The following is an 18587-nucleotide window of genomic DNA, read 5'->3' on the forward strand; positions in this document are numbered from 1 at the left end:
GTAGTTTATTGGAGATAAGAGTTTCACAGGGACTGGGAAGGTGGCTCCAGTGGTAGAGTACTTGCCTTGCGTGCATGAGGCCCTGAGTTTGATTCCTCAGCACCATATAAGGAAAAAAAGCTGGAAGTGGTGCTATGGCTCAAGTTGTAGAGTGCTAGCCTTGAGCTGAAGAGCTGAGCGACAACACCTAGGCCCAGAGTTCAGGCCCCACAACCAACCAAAAAAAAAAAAAAGTTTCACAGACTTTCCTGCCCAGGCTGGCTTTGAACTGCAATTCTCAGATCTTAGCCTCCTGAGTAGCTAGGCTTACAGGTGTGAGCCACCAGTGCCCAGCTCACTTCCAGCTTTGTACTGGTTAATTTCAAAGAGGAACCTTACAGACTTTTCTAACTGGGCTGATTTTGAACCTGAATACTCAACTCTCAGCCTCCTGCTTAGCTAGGATTATAGATGTGAGCCACTAGCACCAGACTATAATGTGTTTGAACCGAAGTCTCCTGCAAAAGTCAAATCCCCTTAAATAAGTTGAATCCTGTTATTTTCTAAAGTTGCTTGTATGTTGCCTTCTGATGCCTTTCCTCCCTTCCTCCACAGTTGTGCATGCCGAAAGGTCTGTCTTTCAGAACACAGGCTGACAATAAAGACCCTCAGTTCCACTCATTTATAATCACCCGTGAAGATGGTTCTCGCACATATGGTTTTGTTCTCACTTTTTATGAAGAAGTAAGCAGCAAGCAGATTTGCACGGCTATGCAGACGCTCTACCAGATGCACCATGCCGAGCAGTACAGCGGCCTGTACGCCTCGTCCTCCTGCAGCATGGACTCCCTGGCAAGCAGTATTGATGAGGGAGACACAACGTCCCTCCTGAAACTCCAGCGCTACAACTCCTATGATATCCACAGAGACACCCTCTATGTGTCCAAGAGCATATGCTTGATCACGCCACTGCCTTTCATGCAGGCCTGCAAGAAATTCCTCATCCAGCTTTACAAGGCCGTGACTTCCCAGCAGCCCCCACCCTTGCCACTGGAGAGCTACATTCATAACATTCTCTATGAGGTCCCCCTTCCGCCACCAGGGAGATCCCTGAAGTTTTATGGTGTTTATGAACCTGTCATCTGTCAGCGGCCTGGGCCCAATGAACTCCCCCTCTCTGACTACCCTCTTCGAGAGGCCTTTGAACTCCTGGGATTAGAGAATTTAGTGCAGGTGTTTACCTGTGTACTTTTAGAAATGCAGATCCTTCTCTACTCACAAGGTAGGTATCCTCAGCTGCTCTATTTCCTGGAGCTGCAGTCTTAGAATCTGACAATGCACTTTCAGGAGTCTCTTCTGGCTTAAAGAAAAAGAGCAGGCATGGTGGAGCCAAGTGGGCAGCATTGATTCTCTTTGAGGTGGCATTGCTGTGGAGAGAAACAGGAATATGCAGAACTTCCTCTTCTTAAACCAGGTGCCAGTGGCTTGCACCTGCAATCCTAGCTGAAATCTGAGTATCATAGTTTGAAGCCAGCCTGGGCAGTAAAATCCATGAGAAGCTTACCTCCGATCAGTCACCAAAAAGCTAGAAGTGAATTCACACTTTATAGATCATGATAATGACAATTTGCCTTGTGAAGGTTAAATGTGTTTGTGACTTTCACTAAGTATCACTATCCCACAATACTGTAAAATATGTGAAATTTATGTTATCATCTAATCTCAATTTTAAAAAAAGAGAGAAGGGATGGGTTAGAAGCAAGGGGTGACAGTGTTGTCAGGCACCTTGTACTCATATACCGTTTTGTAGAATGGGAACTTTTCTGTACACCTAGTTAAAGATATAATAACAAAAAATGTAAAAAAAAAATTTAAAAATAAAAAATTTAAATAAATTAATTTAAATAAATCAATAATTTTTAAAAGAAATAAAATTTTATTTATTAAAATAATTTTAATAAGTAAAACAAATTTAAATTAAAAAAAAACTTCCTCTTCTTAAGCCTGGTGCCAGTGGCTTGCACCTGCAATCCTAGCTGAAATCTGAGTATCATAGTTTGAAGCCAGCCTAGGCAGACTCTTACCTCTGATCAGTCACCAAAAAGCCAGAAGTGAAGCTGTGGTTCAAGTGGTAGAATACTAGCCTTGAGCAAAAAAGCTCAGGGACAGAGGCCAGGTCCTGAATTCAAGCCCCTGGACATTCTCTATCTTTCCCTCCCTACGCCCCGCCTCTTTCTCTCTGTCTCTCTTTGTCTGTCTCTGTCTCTGTCTCTCTCTGTTTCTCTCTCTCTCTCTCTCACACACACACACACCTCCTGTTCTTTAGAAATTACTAATTGTCCACATGGAAATGTAGCTGGCCTTGGACAGGCTAAGTGAGACTGTTTACTCTGCAGCCTGTTCCTGTAGTCAGCTTTGCCTGTTAGGTGCATTCCATGTGAATGTGCAGAAGGTAGGTGTGTGTGTATGACCCAGATGCCACTTTATAAGCTCTGCAGCAGTTCTGCACAGAGTTGTTTTGTATGTTTGGGGGAAAGGGGATGCTTCAATACCAAAAGGAAGTTATCTCTGTGATACCTTCCTTCCTTCCTTCCTTTTTTTTTTTTTTTTTTGGGTCAGTTGTGGGTCTTGAACTTTGGGCCTGGGCACTGACCCTCAGCTCTTCAGCTCAAGGCGAGCGTTTTACCCCTTGAGTCACAGAGCTACTTTCAGTTTTCTGGCAGTTAATTGGAGATAAGAGTCTCACAGACGTTCTTGCCCGGGCTGGCTTTGAACCACAATCTTCAGGACTCAGCCTCCTGAGTAGCTAGGATTACAGGTGTGAGCCCAGCCCATTTTCTACCTCTCTCTCTTTCTCTCTCATTTTCTCTACCTCTTCCTCTCTCTCTCTCTCTCTCTCTCTCTCTTTCTCTTCTCTCTCTTCTCTCTCCTATTTCTCTCTTTCTCTCTCCCCTTTTTTTGTTGGTCATGAGGGCTGAACACTGGGCCTGGGCACTGTCCCTCAGTTCTTCAACTCAAGGCTAGCCTCTACCACTTGAGCCACAGCGCCACTTCCTGCTTTTTTCTGCTTATGTGGTACTGAGGAATTGAACCCAGGGCCTCATGCATGTGAGGGAAGCACTCTACCGCCACTGAGCCAACTTCCCAGCCGCTTTCTTTTTGGTGCAGGTACTAGGCTTGAACTCAGGGTCTTGCACTCTCACTTGCCTTTTTCACTCAAGACTGGTGCTCTACCACTGGAGCCACACCTCTACTTCCTCTTTGTGATATATTTTATTCAAAGGTCTCCCAACCCACATTTAAGATACTATCAAACAGATTTATTTGACCAGTGCATTTATGAAAACTAAATGGGGAACCTAGACTAAGATACCAGTTCATATCTGAATATGAATTCACAAATGAAACACAGATAATATATCTTAATGAATAGTGAATTGAAGGGAATTATAAATCAGAGCCCTTGCATGCATTGGTGCTTTAAAAAAAAAACCAATATGAGACAAAGTTTGGGTTACTGTTCTTTTAACTATTTAGGCTGACAGAATTGTAGCAGTCTCCCAACTGCTGCCGTCAAGCTTATTTTATCACCTCTCTTTTTTTTATTTTTCTATTTTAAATTGGAGGAAAAGCTGAGCCAAGTCGGCTATATTTGTACTTCCCCGTCTTGTGTGTATGTTGACACTATTTGTGTGTTGACAGCCCTTCACACGGTTGTTTTCTTTCAATTTGGCCTACATAATGTTCTTTGATAATGGGTTCCAGTTGTTAAGAAGTTCTCCACTAGCCAATCATAATTCTTCCTTTTCTTCTTTTTTTTCTTCCCTTTCCTCTTGCTCTCACTTTCTTAGTGCTTATCATTACCTGTATATCACTAATTCTTTCTCGCTTTTCTTTTTTACCCTAAAGATGATAGTGTTGCAAAGTCATATAATGTTGTCACTCTCAAACAAGTTTCAGATTTTTTATGTGTGTACATGCTAGTATTGGGGTTCAAACTCAGGACTTCATGCTCTCCCTTAGCTTTTTTGCTCAAGGCTGGCACTCTACCACTTGAGCCACAGCTCCACAAAGGGCTTTTTGCAGGTTAATTGGAGTTGAGTCTTTCAGATTTGGGGCTGGGAAGGTCAGTGGTAGAGCGCTTGCCTTGCATGCATGAGGCCCTGGGTTCAATTCCTCAGCACCACATAAGCAAAAAGAAAAAAGCTGGAAGTGGTGCTGTGGCTCAAGTGGTAGAACACTAGCCTTGAGCTGAAGGGCTGAGGGACAGCGCCCATGCCCAGAGTTCAGGCCTCACGACCAGATCAAAAAAAAAAAAAAAAAGACCAAAGAGTGTTTCAGATTTGTCAGCTGAGACTAACTTTAAATTGTGATCCTCAGATCTCTTTCTCCTGAGTAGCTACGATTACAGGCATCTGGCTCTGGTAACAATTCTTGATTGAAGTCTCTACACTCTGTCATACTAACTAAACGGCAACTTACTTAGTTTTCCAAAGCATTAGTTTTCCCAGTTATGTTATGTCTATGGGGATAAGTTTATCTATCAACATCATTGATTTATTGTGAAGGTGTTAAGCAAGAAAATTTGTACAAATACTAAGTGTACAATTGGCACTGATAGGGCTGGGAAGGTGGCTCAGTGGTAGAGTGCTTGCCTTAAATGCATGAAGCCCTGGGTTCGATTCCTCAGCACCACATAAGCAAAAAGAAAAAAGCTGGAAGTGGCGCTGTGGCTTAAGTGGTACAGCGCTAGCCTTGAGCTGAAGAGCTGAGGGACAGCGCCTAGGCCCAGAGTTCAGGCCCCACGACCAGACCCCCCCCCCCCAAAAAAAAAAATTGGCACTGATAGCTGATGTTATTATTAGCACTGTTAGTCCCATAGAATCCACTACACATCATACTTAGATTGTGACAGCCTAACATACTACTATTTAAACTATAACTTTGTAAAATTAAATAGTCAAGATATTTATTTAGGCTGATGGTGTAGCTCAGTGATAAGAGCGCTTGCTTAGCACTTATGAGGTCCCTGGGTTCCATCTCCTGTACTGGGCATTGGTTCCAGGATTAAGAAGCCAGTAAATGGGTGACGGGTGAGTGGAGAGCATCTCTCTAACATGTTTGAGGCTGAGTGGAGAGCATCTCTCTAACATGTTTGAGGCCATGGGTTCCTTCTCCCACATTGCAAAAATCCCTAATAAACATTCTTTCATACTGTGTGCCATACTTTATTTTTAGAAAGGAAAAAAAACCTTCCCATTATCTCACTTCCTTTTTAAAAGAGAACTTCATGTTTCACTGCTTGTCTGCCCTGAGACCTCAGCTTTTTATTCTGTTTGAATAGCTTGTCCCATTTTGTTTAAGGAATCTGTTGAGAAGTGTTGATGATTATCTACCAATTAATTTTAGTTTCAAATGAAGAAGAGTGAATATTTATGAACATGATTTTGGTACTCTATTTTTTTGTTGTTGTTGCTAACTAAGTCAACTAAGAACAGAGTGAATTCTGAAATAATGGAAGTACATTTTTTTCAGTCTGTCATGGGACTTAAATTGGGCTTGGGCACTATCCCTGAGCTCTTCAGCTCAAGGCTTGTGCTCTACACATTTGAGCCACAGCGCCACTTCCCGTTTTCTGGTGGTTTATTGGAGATAAGAGTTTCACAGACTCTCCTGCCCAGGCTGATTTTGAACTGCAGTCCTCAGATATCAGCCTCCTAAGTAGCTAGAATGACAGGCAGGAGCCATCAGCATCCGGATTTTTTTTTTTTTGGATACAGGATCTCACTGTGTTGCTAAGGCTGGCTTCTTGTTATCTTCCTGCCTTAACTTCCCAAGTAGCAGGGACTATAGTCATGCCCCATGGTGCCTGGCTCCTAGAACTAGATTTTTTTTTTCCTCTCATTGTCATACAGTATGAAGAGCCCACAACAGTAAGTTTATAACCACTCTTGTTGAGAATTGTGCTACCAAAGTGAATTATTTAATCCCTTCACACGTGAGTTAGTGTTATTATCTGTATTTTATCAGGGAAGAAATTGAGGCTCAGGGAAGCTAAGTTCAGAATCACACAACTCATAAGCTAATGCAGTGACATCAAGAATTGGGTCTGCTCAGTCTTAGCCCAAATACTGAGCCTCCATAGTAGCTGTACTAGGACTGTACTTAACCTTTTCTTACCAGTCTCAATATTTATTTTTAAATCATTAACTCATTCTTCAGCTCTGTTAAGGAGGTATCATGCTAAATACTTGTGGAATATGAAATGAAACCTCTGGAAAATGCCTCTCGCCTTAGAAAGATTTCATTTAGGTGAATATGGTAAGAGAGTCATTACATTGATTTATTCTCTGGTGATCTCCTTCATCCTTCCTGATTCTGTAAGGGACATTTAAGAGCATACTTCATTTCTTATTCACTGATAAAACTTCCATAAAATTTAAAGACGTTCTGCACACTAAATAATTACCATGAAAACCCACCTGCATGTAGGGAGAAGGATTTCAGTGATGAAAATGTCCATTCAGACTGATTGGAAATTCTGGTCCATGACCTGTTGAAACAGATTCAGTCTATCTTCTCAAGATATGCACACAGGAGTTACTTTACTGGTAGTTAGCTAGAATCTGAAGTAGAAAATGTTCTCAGGAGGTGAAGGCTCTTTTCTGAGCACTCTCCCCCCAAATTTTTTAAAGGCACTTTGTTTTGCAGCCATGAAATCTATGAGCAGTAGAGTGGGAAGAGGGGAGTGTGACCCTCTTCAAAAGAACAGTGGAGGAATAAAAGATGGGGAATTTAAACACCAGTGTCTAACTTTTGATACCACTAATTAAAGCCTCTGGAACATTTCTGCTTACCTCCTTTAGCTGTTGACAAAGAAAATAAGCAGTTAGGGCTGCCTACGGCGCTCTGTGCCTTGCAGCACTCTGCTCTCTTCTCTTGTAAATGGTGTGTGGATTAACCTTGCCAGAGTCAAAGCTCTTTCTTGATAAATTGTTAGTTATGCCCAAGCAAATACAGAAAGTTGTTGATTCTGGAGTTTATAAATCATCAAAGCAAAACTAGTATGCTGATGGCAGAATGTGGGATTCATATGACCTGCATTTTTAATGCAGTAGAATTTGACTAGCAATGACCAGTATTTTAATGTTACTGGTAGGTGGTCTCTGAGGTGAAGATGGCAGACTATTGGTATGTTGAGCAAAGAATTGAACAAACACAGACACAGAAGTAAAGTTGCAAAGCAAGGACTTTATAGAGGAAGCTAGAAGTGTAATGGCAATGATGGGCTCAAGCTAGGTGACATAAGAGCAAGCACATAGTTAAAAGCAATTTTTTTAGGGTTCAGGTCATATGGGAGGAGTTCATGGTAATAATAGTGGGCTGAGCTTAGGAGAATGAGGGATCATTATTTGGAAGGGATCTGGGCATATCCAAAGATGCCATTCCAGGATTTTAAATATATGTATGAGATGCAGCCAACCTGCATGACGCCTTAAGTAGTCATTTGTTCTAAAAAGGTCATGCTCAGAACATATGAGTTTCTACTGCACATGTGCCTCAATTAAGTTAGACCTGAGATTGTCTACTTTTAATGAGAAAGTTCTAGGCAAACTGACCGCTTAATTACTCACAAGCAGCAGTGACCTTGGGGTTTGGGGGTGGTGGTTAAGAACACTGGGTGTTTCTCAGGGCATGACTAGGAGAAAGAATCAGTTTTAGCATTCTTTTTCTGTAGCTAACCTGCCACATTAATACTATTAGCTTTATTTTATGATAAGCTTAAGAGCATATTATGATAGTTCAGGGTAGAATGCTTGCCTAGTAATGTGCAAAGGGCCTGGGTTTGATCCCCAGCACTGCAACAATAACTATAAAGCAAAATGTTACCATAAACAGCCAGCCCCACCTTGGCTCATGCCTGTAATCCTAGCTACTCAGGAAGCTGAGATCTGAGGATCCTGGTTCAAAGCCAGCCTAGGCAGGAAAGTCTATGAGGTTCTTATCTCCAATTAACTACCAAAAAGCTAGAAGTAGAGCTGTGGCTCAAGTCATAGAGCAGGGACAATGCTCAGGCCCTAAATTCAAGTCCGAGGATTGCACCAAAAAAAAAAAAAAAGATTATGATAAACAATATTGTTAAAATTATTCATGATATATATATTATTTATTTTTTGTCAGTCATGGGGCTTGAACTCAGCGTGGGCCCTGCCCCTCAGCTGTTGTGCTCAAGGCTAGTACTCTACCACTTGAGTCACAGTGCCACTTCCAGTTTTCTGGTAGTTAATTGGAGATAAGAGTCTCATAGACTTTCCTGCCTGGGTTGGCTTTGAACTGTGATCCTCAAATCTCAACCTTCTTAGTAGCTAGGATTACAGGTGTGAGCTACTGGTGCCCAGGTTATTCATGATTTTTTTTTTTTTTTTTTTTGGTCGGTCATGGGCTTGAACTCTGGGTCTGGGCACTGTCCCTGTGCTCTTCAGCTCAAGACTAGCACTCTACCACTTGAGCCACAGCGCCACTTCCTGTTTTCTTTTTTTTTGGGGGGGGGGGGCTCCAGTCGTGGGGCCTGAACTCTGGGCCTGGGCGCTGTCCCTCAGCTCCTCAACTCAAGGCTAGTGCTCTACCACTTAAGCCACAGTGCCACTTCTGGCTTTTTCTGCTTATGTGGTTCTGAGGAATCGAACCCAGGGCCTCAGACATGCAAGGCAAACGCTCTACCACTGAGCCACCTTCCCAGCCTCCACTTCCTGTTTTCTAGTGGTTTGTTGGAGATAAGAGTCTCACTGAATTTCCTGCCTGGGCTGGCTTTGAACCATAATCCTCAGATCTCAGCCTCCTGAGTAGTTAGGATTACAGGTGTGAGCCACCAGCACCCAGACCTATTCATGATATTCTTTAAACACTAAGGTCAGCTGATATAGATATGGGAGACTACCCCATATAGGCATCCTTTTATTAGTCTGACTTTTTTTTTTTTGCCAGTTGTGGGGCCTGAACTCTGGGCCTGGGCACTGTCCCTCAGCTCTTCAGCTCAAGGCTAGTGCTCTATCACTTGAGCCACAGTGCCACTTCCAGCCTTTTCTGCTATGTGGTGCTGAGGAATCGAACCCAGGGCCTCATGCATGCAAGGCAAGCACTTTACCACTGAGCCACCTTCCCAGCCCTAGTCTGACTTTTTATTGCTCATCTACCTGACCATGTTACCAGGTCATTGGCCACTGCCTATGAGTGATTATAAACCAAGAAACTTGGGCTTTTACCTTTGTCTTATGTCATTGTTAGGGAAAAAAAGTATGTGAGTCAGTCACCAGCTGAGCTCACTGCCTTAAGTTGGAATGATGGCCTTTTAAACAGGATGTAGCCATTCATCTGATACTTGCTATCCATAAAACAAGCAACTGTTTTTAGTCTGATGAAAAGTGACAATAAACCTGGCAATTTCTCACTGAGTTACAGTCAGTCCTGGAGGAAAGAGGCTGCCTTGCCCTCATCTTGGTAATGAGTGTCAGTAATAAATTATTCCCATCTCACTGGGGAACTCTTAGGCATTGCCCTCTCCCATCAGAGTATTTTCTGACCTCACTGATGATATCATGAATATTTTAGGTTTCACAATTCGATGCATTTCTATCATGGCAACAGTTTCAGTTCATCTCTGAATACAAGGTCAGAATTGTCCTTCGGATGGAAATTTTCTAGCCCATTGTCCTAGTAATTGCTACTGAAAGCTGCTTGGCAGGCTTTTGGCATAGCCACAAAGTGGCTGAATATCAGCCACTTTCCCTTCCGTTCTGTCTTTTGGGCTCATGGAGACTTACTCAGTTCATACTGTTTGAGGGAACATCTCTGTGCTTTCTATGCTATAGTAGGTCTTGAACTAAGGCCTCAGACTCTTGTAATCTCCACTTCTGACTTTTTGCATATATGCCAATCCAGGGGCTTGAATGCAGGGCCTGGGCTCTGTCCTTGAGCTTTTTTGCTCAAGTCTATGTTCTACTACTTGAGCCACGGCTCCACTTCTGTGTGTCTGTGTGTGATTAATTGAAAATAAGTGTCTCATAGACTTTTCCTGATGGGCTGGGTTTGAACCATTATCCTCGGATCTGTCCTCCTGAATAGCTAGGATTATAGACATGGGTGCTCAGCTCTCAAAGCTATTTAACTTTTTTATTTACCTGTTTCTGTGGTACTGGGAATCAAACTCAAGGCTTCACATATACTATGGAACTGGGCTACATCCCTAGCTTTATTATATACTCTATCTTCCCTCCTAATAAATAGATCAGATTTATTGGAATATCTACACTGTCACAGAACTGTCTTGATTTCTGACAGCTCACAATTCAAAGCAAGTCTTCATTTTCTTAGACCCTGTCCAGAATTATCTAATGAAAGCCCAAATGCTGTACAAGAGTCTTTCTTCACTGATATTTCCCTAAGGGTGTGCTTTCCCCTTCTCTGAAATGAGTAATGGACACACCCAGCTTGCTCAAGTAGAGATCTGTTACTGGATTTTTTTGACTGAAGGGCATTGATAAAAGACATATTTATAAAAGTAATTTTGTGTGTGTGCATTTGTGTGTATGTGTGCGTGCATGTGCTGCTGGTACTGGGATTTGAACTCAAAGCCTCATGATTTTTCTGTGAATGCTGGCATTCTGTAACTTAGGCCACATCTCCACTTCCAGGTTTTTAACTAGTTAATTGAAGAAAAGAGTTTCATGGTCTTCTCTGTCTGGCTTAGCTTTCAACCTTAATCCTGAGATCTCAGCATTCTGAATATGAGTAATTCTTAACCAAATAAATCTTCTTCCTTTTTTCATAAAAAGAAAAAAAATCTTAAGGCATTCTGAAGTTGGAGATGAAATATGCCCCTACTTTAAATTATTAAAGGGACTTTAAGTAATTCTCTTTTTCCTATTTAATGTTCTTAAAAATCATAGTTCTTTTTTTTTAATCTAGAGTTTCACTTTAGGGAGGTTTTATGATTTGGTTTGTTTGTGGTGCTCACACCTGGTAAGCCTGCACTCTACCACTGAGCCACTCTCCTAGTCCATGTTATTTCTTGTTGTTAGTTTTTTTTGGGTATTTCATTTGCTATAAATATGGTCTCACTATGTATCCCAGGCTAGCCTGGAACCTGTAATTCTCCTGCCTCAGCCTCTTCAATACTGGGATTATAGGCATGTGTCAACATTCTTAGCTAAATAGTTCTTAACCTCCTGAGAACAAAAATTGATCTACTTAACATTATAAAACTTGCATATTTGTGCATTTTTATCCAAATAAGTTACTAATTTACTCCAAAATAAATTGAGCTGGGTATAGTAGCTCATACCTGTAATTGTAACTACTTGGGAGGCCCAGGCCATACCTACTAGTGTGGGCAGTGGTGCTTGACTGTCATCCCAGCTACATGGCTAGATAAGATTAGAAGGATCATGGTTCCAGGTAAGTCTAGGCAGAAGAATCCTTGAGAATGCATTCAAAAGAAGAAACTGAGTGTCATCCTAACAAAGATGGAAAACAAAATTAGGTGGTTTGAGGTCCAGACCCTGTCAGGACAAAAAGTGATACCCTAAGCCAGGTGTATTGATCCAAAGTCTATAATGTTACTTAGGTAACAGAGACCTAGGGATATGTTTTGAAGCCAGCCCAGACACAAAGAAGTTTGAAAGCCATCTCAGCCAATGGCGGGGCTTGGTGGTACATGCCTGTCTTCCTAGCTATAGGGGAAGCACTGTCTGGGCACTGTGGTATATACTTGTAATCGCCAGTGACATAAGAAAGTAGGAGGATTGCAGCCCAGGCTGCATAACTCAAAACTACCTCAAAAATAACCAATGCAAAAAGGGGATGGAACCAGATGCCAGTGGCTCATGCCTATAAGCTACTCAGGAAGCTGAGACCTGAGGATCATGGTTCAAAGCCAGCCCAGACAGAAAAGTCCATGAGACTCTTATCTCTAATAAACTACTCAGAAAAAGCTGGAAGTGGAACTTTGTCTCAAGTAGTAGAGTACCTTGTCTAGCCAAACAGTACTGAAAACAAAGTGAGAGGCCCTATCTCAGAATAACCAAAAAAAGTACTGAAGGCATGGCTTAGCAGTTAGAGCATATAAGTAATCACAAGGCCCTGAATTCAAAACCCAGTGTGTATGTGTGTGTGTGTGTGTGTGTGTGTGTGTGTGAGAGAGAGAGAGAGAGAGAGAGAGGAGAGAGAGAGCCTACATTATGTTAGATATTGTGCTAAATACTGAGGTTACAAACTTTTTTAGAAAATAAAAACTAATCCTTGACTGAAATGGATGACCACAGAATAGAATCTAAGGATATTTCTCTAAATTTTTTTTTTTTGTAATTAATTACAAGTCTGTCTTGCCTACACTGGGGGAGAGGTGGTGTGCATGTGTGTCCATTTGTCCATGCCATGTCATGTAATTGAGTTATCTCTGCTCATATGACTGATGGTGTTTGTTTTAAAAATATTCATGTAAATAGGTTTTTCCCTAAATCTTGGTCTTAATTAATCAAATAAGGAATTTTTATCAGCAAGGGATTTTCATTACATTTCTACACATACATATAATGTATCCTGATCAATTTCCCTTCCTCTGTCATATCCCTCCATTCCCTTGCCCCTTCTTGAAATGATTTTAATAGTTTTCCAAATAAGGACATGTGTTTGTGCATGTATGTGTGTGCATATGTGTGTGCCAGTCCCAAGGCTTGAACTCAGGGCCTGAGTCCTGTCCATGAGCTTTATCACTCAAGGTTAGCACTCTGCCATTTGAGCCACAGTTCTACTTCTGGCTTTCTGGTGGTTAATTGGAGATAAGAGTCTCAGGGAAGCCAGGTGCCAGTGGCTCATACCTGTAATCCTATTTACTGAGGAGGCTGAGATCTAAGGATCGTGGTTCAAAGCCAGCCTGGGCAGGAAAAGTCTGTGAAACTCATCTCCAATAAGCCACCAGAAAACCGGAAATGGCACTGTAGCTCAAGTGGTAGAGTGCTAGCCTTGAGCTGAAAGAGCTGAGGGAAGTGCTCAGATCCAGAGTTCAAGTCCCATGACCAAAAAAAACAAAAAACAGTCTAACAGTCTCAAGGACTTTACTGCTCAACATGGCTTTGAACCATGATCCACAAAGCTCAGCCTCCTGAGTAGTTAGGATTATTGGCATATGTTACTGGCACCTGGCAAGGACAATTTTTTTCAGTACACTTGGACTGTAGACAATTCACTGCAAAATCCCATTGTAGACTGTTGAAGACAGTCATTTAAAAATTGTAAAATGACACAAGCCAACTTAAAAATGGTCAGCATTAGCCGGGCGCCGGTGGCTCCCACATGTAATCCTAGCTGCTCAGGAGGCTGGATCTGAGAAATGTGGTTCAAAGCCAGCCCCGGCAGGAAAGACCATGAGGCTCTTCATTAAACCACCAAAAAACGGGAAGTGGTTTTGTGGCTCAAGTTGTAGAGTGCTAGCCTTGAGCTGAAGAGCTGAGGGATACCACCCAAGCCCAGAGTTCAAGCCCCACAACTAAAAAAAAAGGTCAGCGTTCTGTTTATGCTTGGTCATGTGTTCATTGTATTGATAAGTAGCCTCCAAATTTTTTTCTTAAAAATCCTCCCTTCAGGCTGGGAAGGTGGCTCAGTGGTAGAGTGTTTGCCTTGCATGCATGAGTCCCTGGGTTCTTTTCAGCACCACATAAGAAGAAAGAGCCGGAAGTGGCACTGTGGCTCAAGTGTGGTAGAGTGCTAGCCTTAAGCTGAAGAGATGAGGGACAGCACCTAGGCTGGGTTCAGACCCCATGACCAGCCCCCTCCCCCACAAAAAAATCCATCATCTGCTGTCATCAATCTTTTTTTTTTGTCATCAATCTTAAACTCCAAAATTCTGAACTTCATTGTAACTGAAAATCATTTTGTAACTGATGTATCATCAAAACCAGATATGAACCAAAGTGTGGCCCTATTTGTAGTCTCTGGTTTTTCTGCCCTACTGAAACACTTGCATGATTTTCTTTAAAAATATTAAGGTATTTGATTACAATGGCTGCCCTAGGTTATGGCTTAGACACCAAATTACCTTTAAAAATTTTTTAAACTTAAAACTGACTCCACAGATTTTATTAGAGATTGTGGATTATAGATTGTAGGGGTTAATTCATATGAACAAAAAACAACTAAAAAAAAATATAACCTTTAGTTGGGCTCCAGTGGCTCATGCATGTAGTCCAAGCTTTTCAGGGGGCTGAGATGTGAGGATCACAGTTCAAAGCCAGCCTGGGCAGGAAAGTCCATGAGATACTTATCTCCAATTAACCAGCAAAAAGAGGTACAGCCAGGCTGGGAAGGTGGCTCAAGTGGTAGAGTGATAGCCTTTAGTGAAAAAGTCAAAGGATAGTACCCACATCCTAAGTTCAAGCCCCAGTACCAGCACCAAAAAAGTAATGTTAAGGAAATCATTGAACTTTGCAATTATACAGTTAGGATGGGCTAGAACTGACATTTTCTACAGGATCATCCAAAAACATTTTGTCTGTGTTTTGCTTATTTTTAGCATCACATTTTTGTGATACTTTCAAGCTTACTGCAGCAATATGTGTTTACTTGGACTCTTCCCTTCCATTTCTCCTTGTCCTGTGCAGATTATCAGCACCTGATGACTGTGGCAGAAGGCATCACTACACTTCTCTTCCCATTTCAGTGGCAGCACGTTTATGTGCCCATCCTCCCTGCCTCTCTACTACACTTTCTTGATGCTCCTGTCCCTTATCTGATGGGTCTTCAGTCCAAGGAAGGAACTGACCGTTCTAAACTGGAACTTCCTCAAGAGGTAAACTTCCAATGAATGATGAACCTTTTACTGTGTGTTCATTCAAGGTCCAGATGTGGTTCAGTAGCTTTGTCTTCCTAATGTGTCCTATGACAGTGTCATGTATAGCTAGCTTAGGGTCTGAGCCCTAGAACGCATGGTGGTTCCTAATGGTTGCTGCAACATAACCATTTAGCCTGGACAGCTGCGAGCCGATACCAAAAAAAAAGGATAAGCATAAAATTTCACAATTTTTGAAGGTTGAGTAATAGTAGCATGATCTCATTTTTTTATTATTCTAATGATACTTCATTTTAAGCACAGTGTCCTAAGTTTAATATCCCTCTGAAATCATTGTTGTGAGGTGAATTTGTGTTTGTGAGTGTGTGTGTGCGCGCGCACGTGTGCGCGTGTGTGCATGTGGCCATGCACATGGGCTCCACTCCTGGGGCTTGACCTCACAGCTTCATGCTCTGACTTGGCTCATTTGCTCAAGGCTGACACTACTACTTGAGCAATACCTCCACTTCTTGCTTTTTGGAGATGTGAATTTCACACTTTTCCTACTGGGGCTGGCTTTGAACCTCAGTCCTCACATCTCAGCCTCCTGAGTAGCTAGGAGCTGAGCCGTTGATGCTAGGCTTGAATTTGTTAATATCTTCCAACTAGCTGGATTGATAATGGAAATATCAAATGCTTTATGCTCTCTATTTTTTAAGTATGAGACTATTTTATCAGTCTATTCTAAATGTTATAAATTAGTATGACCAGCAAAACAAAAGTTTTATCCCTTTTTTGCCACCTTAATGTTACTATGTTTTCTGTGGGTTTTTTGTTGTTGTTGTTGTAATTCTTAACTAGCATATGTATGTGGGGGTGGGAAGATCATTGGTGACATTTCCATGCATGTTTACATTGTATACCAATCAATCTCATCCCCCCACACACACACATCCTCCCCTCCCCACTTTCCCCTTCCTAAGAGCCTTCAAGGTAGAAACACAGGAAGGCTTACAAGAGTTAAGTTTTAGTCCTTTGTTCTCTTACTTTTGAGGGAACTTGTGTTGATTATTTCTTCTGGTGCTACAATCTGAACTAGGCTGGCTCATATTACATAAGTACTCTTAATAGTAAGCTACACCCTCTAGTCATGGTGTTGCTTGTGACTAGAAGTCCATGATAGCTTTTGGTTGGGGTTGATCAATACAAACATGGTATTTAGTTCTCACAGCATGTTTATTTGAGGTGTTCAATACAGTTTTAATTCATGTGTACAGTACTTCTTGGGATCTTCTGATAGAATTTTTTAAATTTAATAATGTTAGGAGAGTGGAAGCAACTTTGCATAATTCTGTTGTGTGAGATTTGGCTTTCTTCAGGAAGTTTTCCTAGCACAAGTTTGTATTTCCTGTTTCTTCTTTCTGAGCAGACATAGCGGAGCAAAGGAGACCTATGTGGAAGTATGCAGACAGGCCAGTAGCTGTGACACTGGGACTCCTATCTGACTATAACCTTTTAGTCGGTAGAGTACAGTTTCCTAGTGTATTCTTGCTTCTCATGGGAGAAGCTGGGATACAGAGGGATAACAGGAAGATACCATACAAAATGAAAATGGAGCTAGATACTGGTGCCTCATGCCTGTAACTCTAGCTACTCAGGAAGCTGAGATCTAAGGATCATGGTTTGAATCCAGTCTGAGCAGAAAAGTTCATGAGATTATTTTCTCCAGTTAAGCAGCAAACAGCCAGAAGTGGAGGTGTGGCTCAAGCAGTACCAGCCTTAAGCAAAAAAGCCAAGTAAGAAGAGCACAAGGCCCTGAGTTCAAGTCATATGGTACTGACACAAAAGAAAAAGTCTGAGCCTTGAGGTGGCTAACATAAAAGACAATGTGGGGGGAAAAAGTGGATCAGAAAAAAAAAAATTAAAGAAAAATGCAACTGGATGCTGATAGCTCATCCCTGTAATCCTAACTACTCACCGGACTGAGATCTGAGTATCACAGTTCACAGCCAGCCAGGGCAGGAAAGCCCAGGAGACTCTTAACTCCAGTTAAATACCAGAAAGCTGGAACTGGAGCTGTGGCTTGAGTAAACACAAAAGCTCAGGGTCAGTACCCAGGCCCTGAGTTCAAGCCATAGGACTGGCACCAAAAAAAAGATAAATGCAATATCATCTTTTTTTTTTTTTTTTGATTTGTCAGGCCTGGGGCTTGAACTCAGGGCCTGGCCTCTGCCCTGAGCCTCTCTATGCTCAAGCCTAGCATTCTACCTCTTGAGCTACAGTGCACTTCCAGCTTTTTTTTTTTTTTTTTTGGGTCTGGTCGTGGGGCCTGAATTCTGGGCCTGGGCGCTGTCCCTCAGCTCTTCAGCTCAAGGCTAGTGCTCCACCACTTGAGCCACAGCGCCACTTCCGGCTTTTTTCTTTTTTGCTTATGTGGTGCTGAGGAATCGAACCCAGGGCCTCAGGCATGCAAGGCAAGCGCTCTACCACTGAGCCACCTTCCCAGCCCACTTCCAGCTTTTTCTTTCTGTGTGGTACTGAGGAATCAAACCCAGGGCTTCATTCTTGCTAGGCAAACACTCTACCACTAAGCCACATTCCCAGCCCCATGTTGTTGTTTTAATAATATTTGTTGAGAATATTTTAGGCCATAAATTCCTTTACTTTCAACTTTTGTATTTCTTTTTCCTTTTTCAGGCTAACTTGTGTTTTGTGGATATCGATAACCATTTTATTGAATTACCTGAGGAGTTTCCACAGTTCCCCAATAAAGTTGATTTTATCCAGGAACTCTCTGAGGTTCTTTTTCAATTTGGCATTCCTCCAGAGGGCAGCCTCCACAGCAGTGAGAGTGCCACCAAATTGAAGAATCTAGTTCTGAAAGATCTGGTCAATGACAAAAAGAATGGCAATGTGTCCACCAATAACCTCAGCATGTACGAGCTCCTGAAGGGCAATGACACTATAGCCCGCCTGCAGGCTCTAGCCAAGCGGACTGGGGTGACTGTAGAAAAAATGGACCTCTCCTCCTCTCTGAGTGAAAAAGAAAAGGATTCGAAGCTGCAGTGTGAAGAGGTGGAGCTTCGGGACTACCAGCTCAATGTACAGCTGCGAGAGGTCTTCGCCAACCGTTTTACTCAGATGTTTGCTGATTATGAAGCATTTGTGATTCAGACCGCCCAGGACATGGAATCTTGGCTCACCAATCGGGAACAGATGCAGAACTTTGACAAAGTAAACAAAGCCCTACCTTCCCTTTCCATATTCGTGTGCCAGACTGCTGCGTGTGTGTGCACGTGCGTGTGTGTGCACGTGCGTGTGCGCGTGTGCATACACGCTTGCACTAGAGCTTGAACTCTGGGCCTGAGCATTTTCCTTGAGCTTTTTTGCTCAAGGCTGGCACTTTACCACTCCCAACTTTTTGATGGTTAGAGATAAAAGTCCTGTTGACTTATCTGCCTGGGCTGACTTCCAACCTGTCTTCAGATCTCAGCCCTCTGTCAGGTGGCTAGGATTTGTTTTGAGTAGCTAGAATTATAGACATGAGCCACTGCTGCCCAGCCTTGAGACCTCCCATCCAAGTACTAATCAGGCCCAACCCTGCTTAGCTTCTGAGATCAGACAAGATCTGGCACATCACATTCAGGGTGGTATGGCCATAGGCACTTAGCTCTATTACAGCTTTTGTTCAAAATACACATTTTTCGTCTCTTCTATCCCATTAGGAACTTCTGTTTACCAGTATTTTATATTAGGAGAGTTTCTTTAACTTTTTTTTAAAAAATTT

The 18587-nt window shown here is 42.2% G+C and overlaps 1 protein-coding gene across 2 annotated transcripts in view; it reads left to right on the forward strand.

Moving 5' to 3' along the window:
* Dennd5b (DENN domain containing 5B) overlaps positions 1-18587 on the forward strand; it is a 159406-nt gene that overhangs the window by 77479 nt on the left and 63340 nt on the right. For both annotated transcript variants that reach the window (XM_042677655.1, XM_042677656.1), the window contains 3 exons: positions 595-1261; positions 14634-14821; positions 17498-18034. In XM_042677655.1, coding sequence (XP_042533589.1) covers positions 595-1261; positions 14634-14821; positions 17498-18034 — 1392 coding nt within the window. The remainder of the gene's footprint in view (positions 1-594; positions 1262-14633; positions 14822-17497; positions 18035-18587) is intronic.

Source organism: Dipodomys spectabilis, unplaced genomic scaffold (assembly GCF_019054845.1).
Source record: "Dipodomys spectabilis isolate Male_0828 unplaced genomic scaffold, ASM1905484v1 ptg000039l, whole genome shotgun sequence".
NCBI lineage: Eukaryota > Metazoa > Chordata > Mammalia > Rodentia > Heteromyidae > Dipodomys > Dipodomys spectabilis.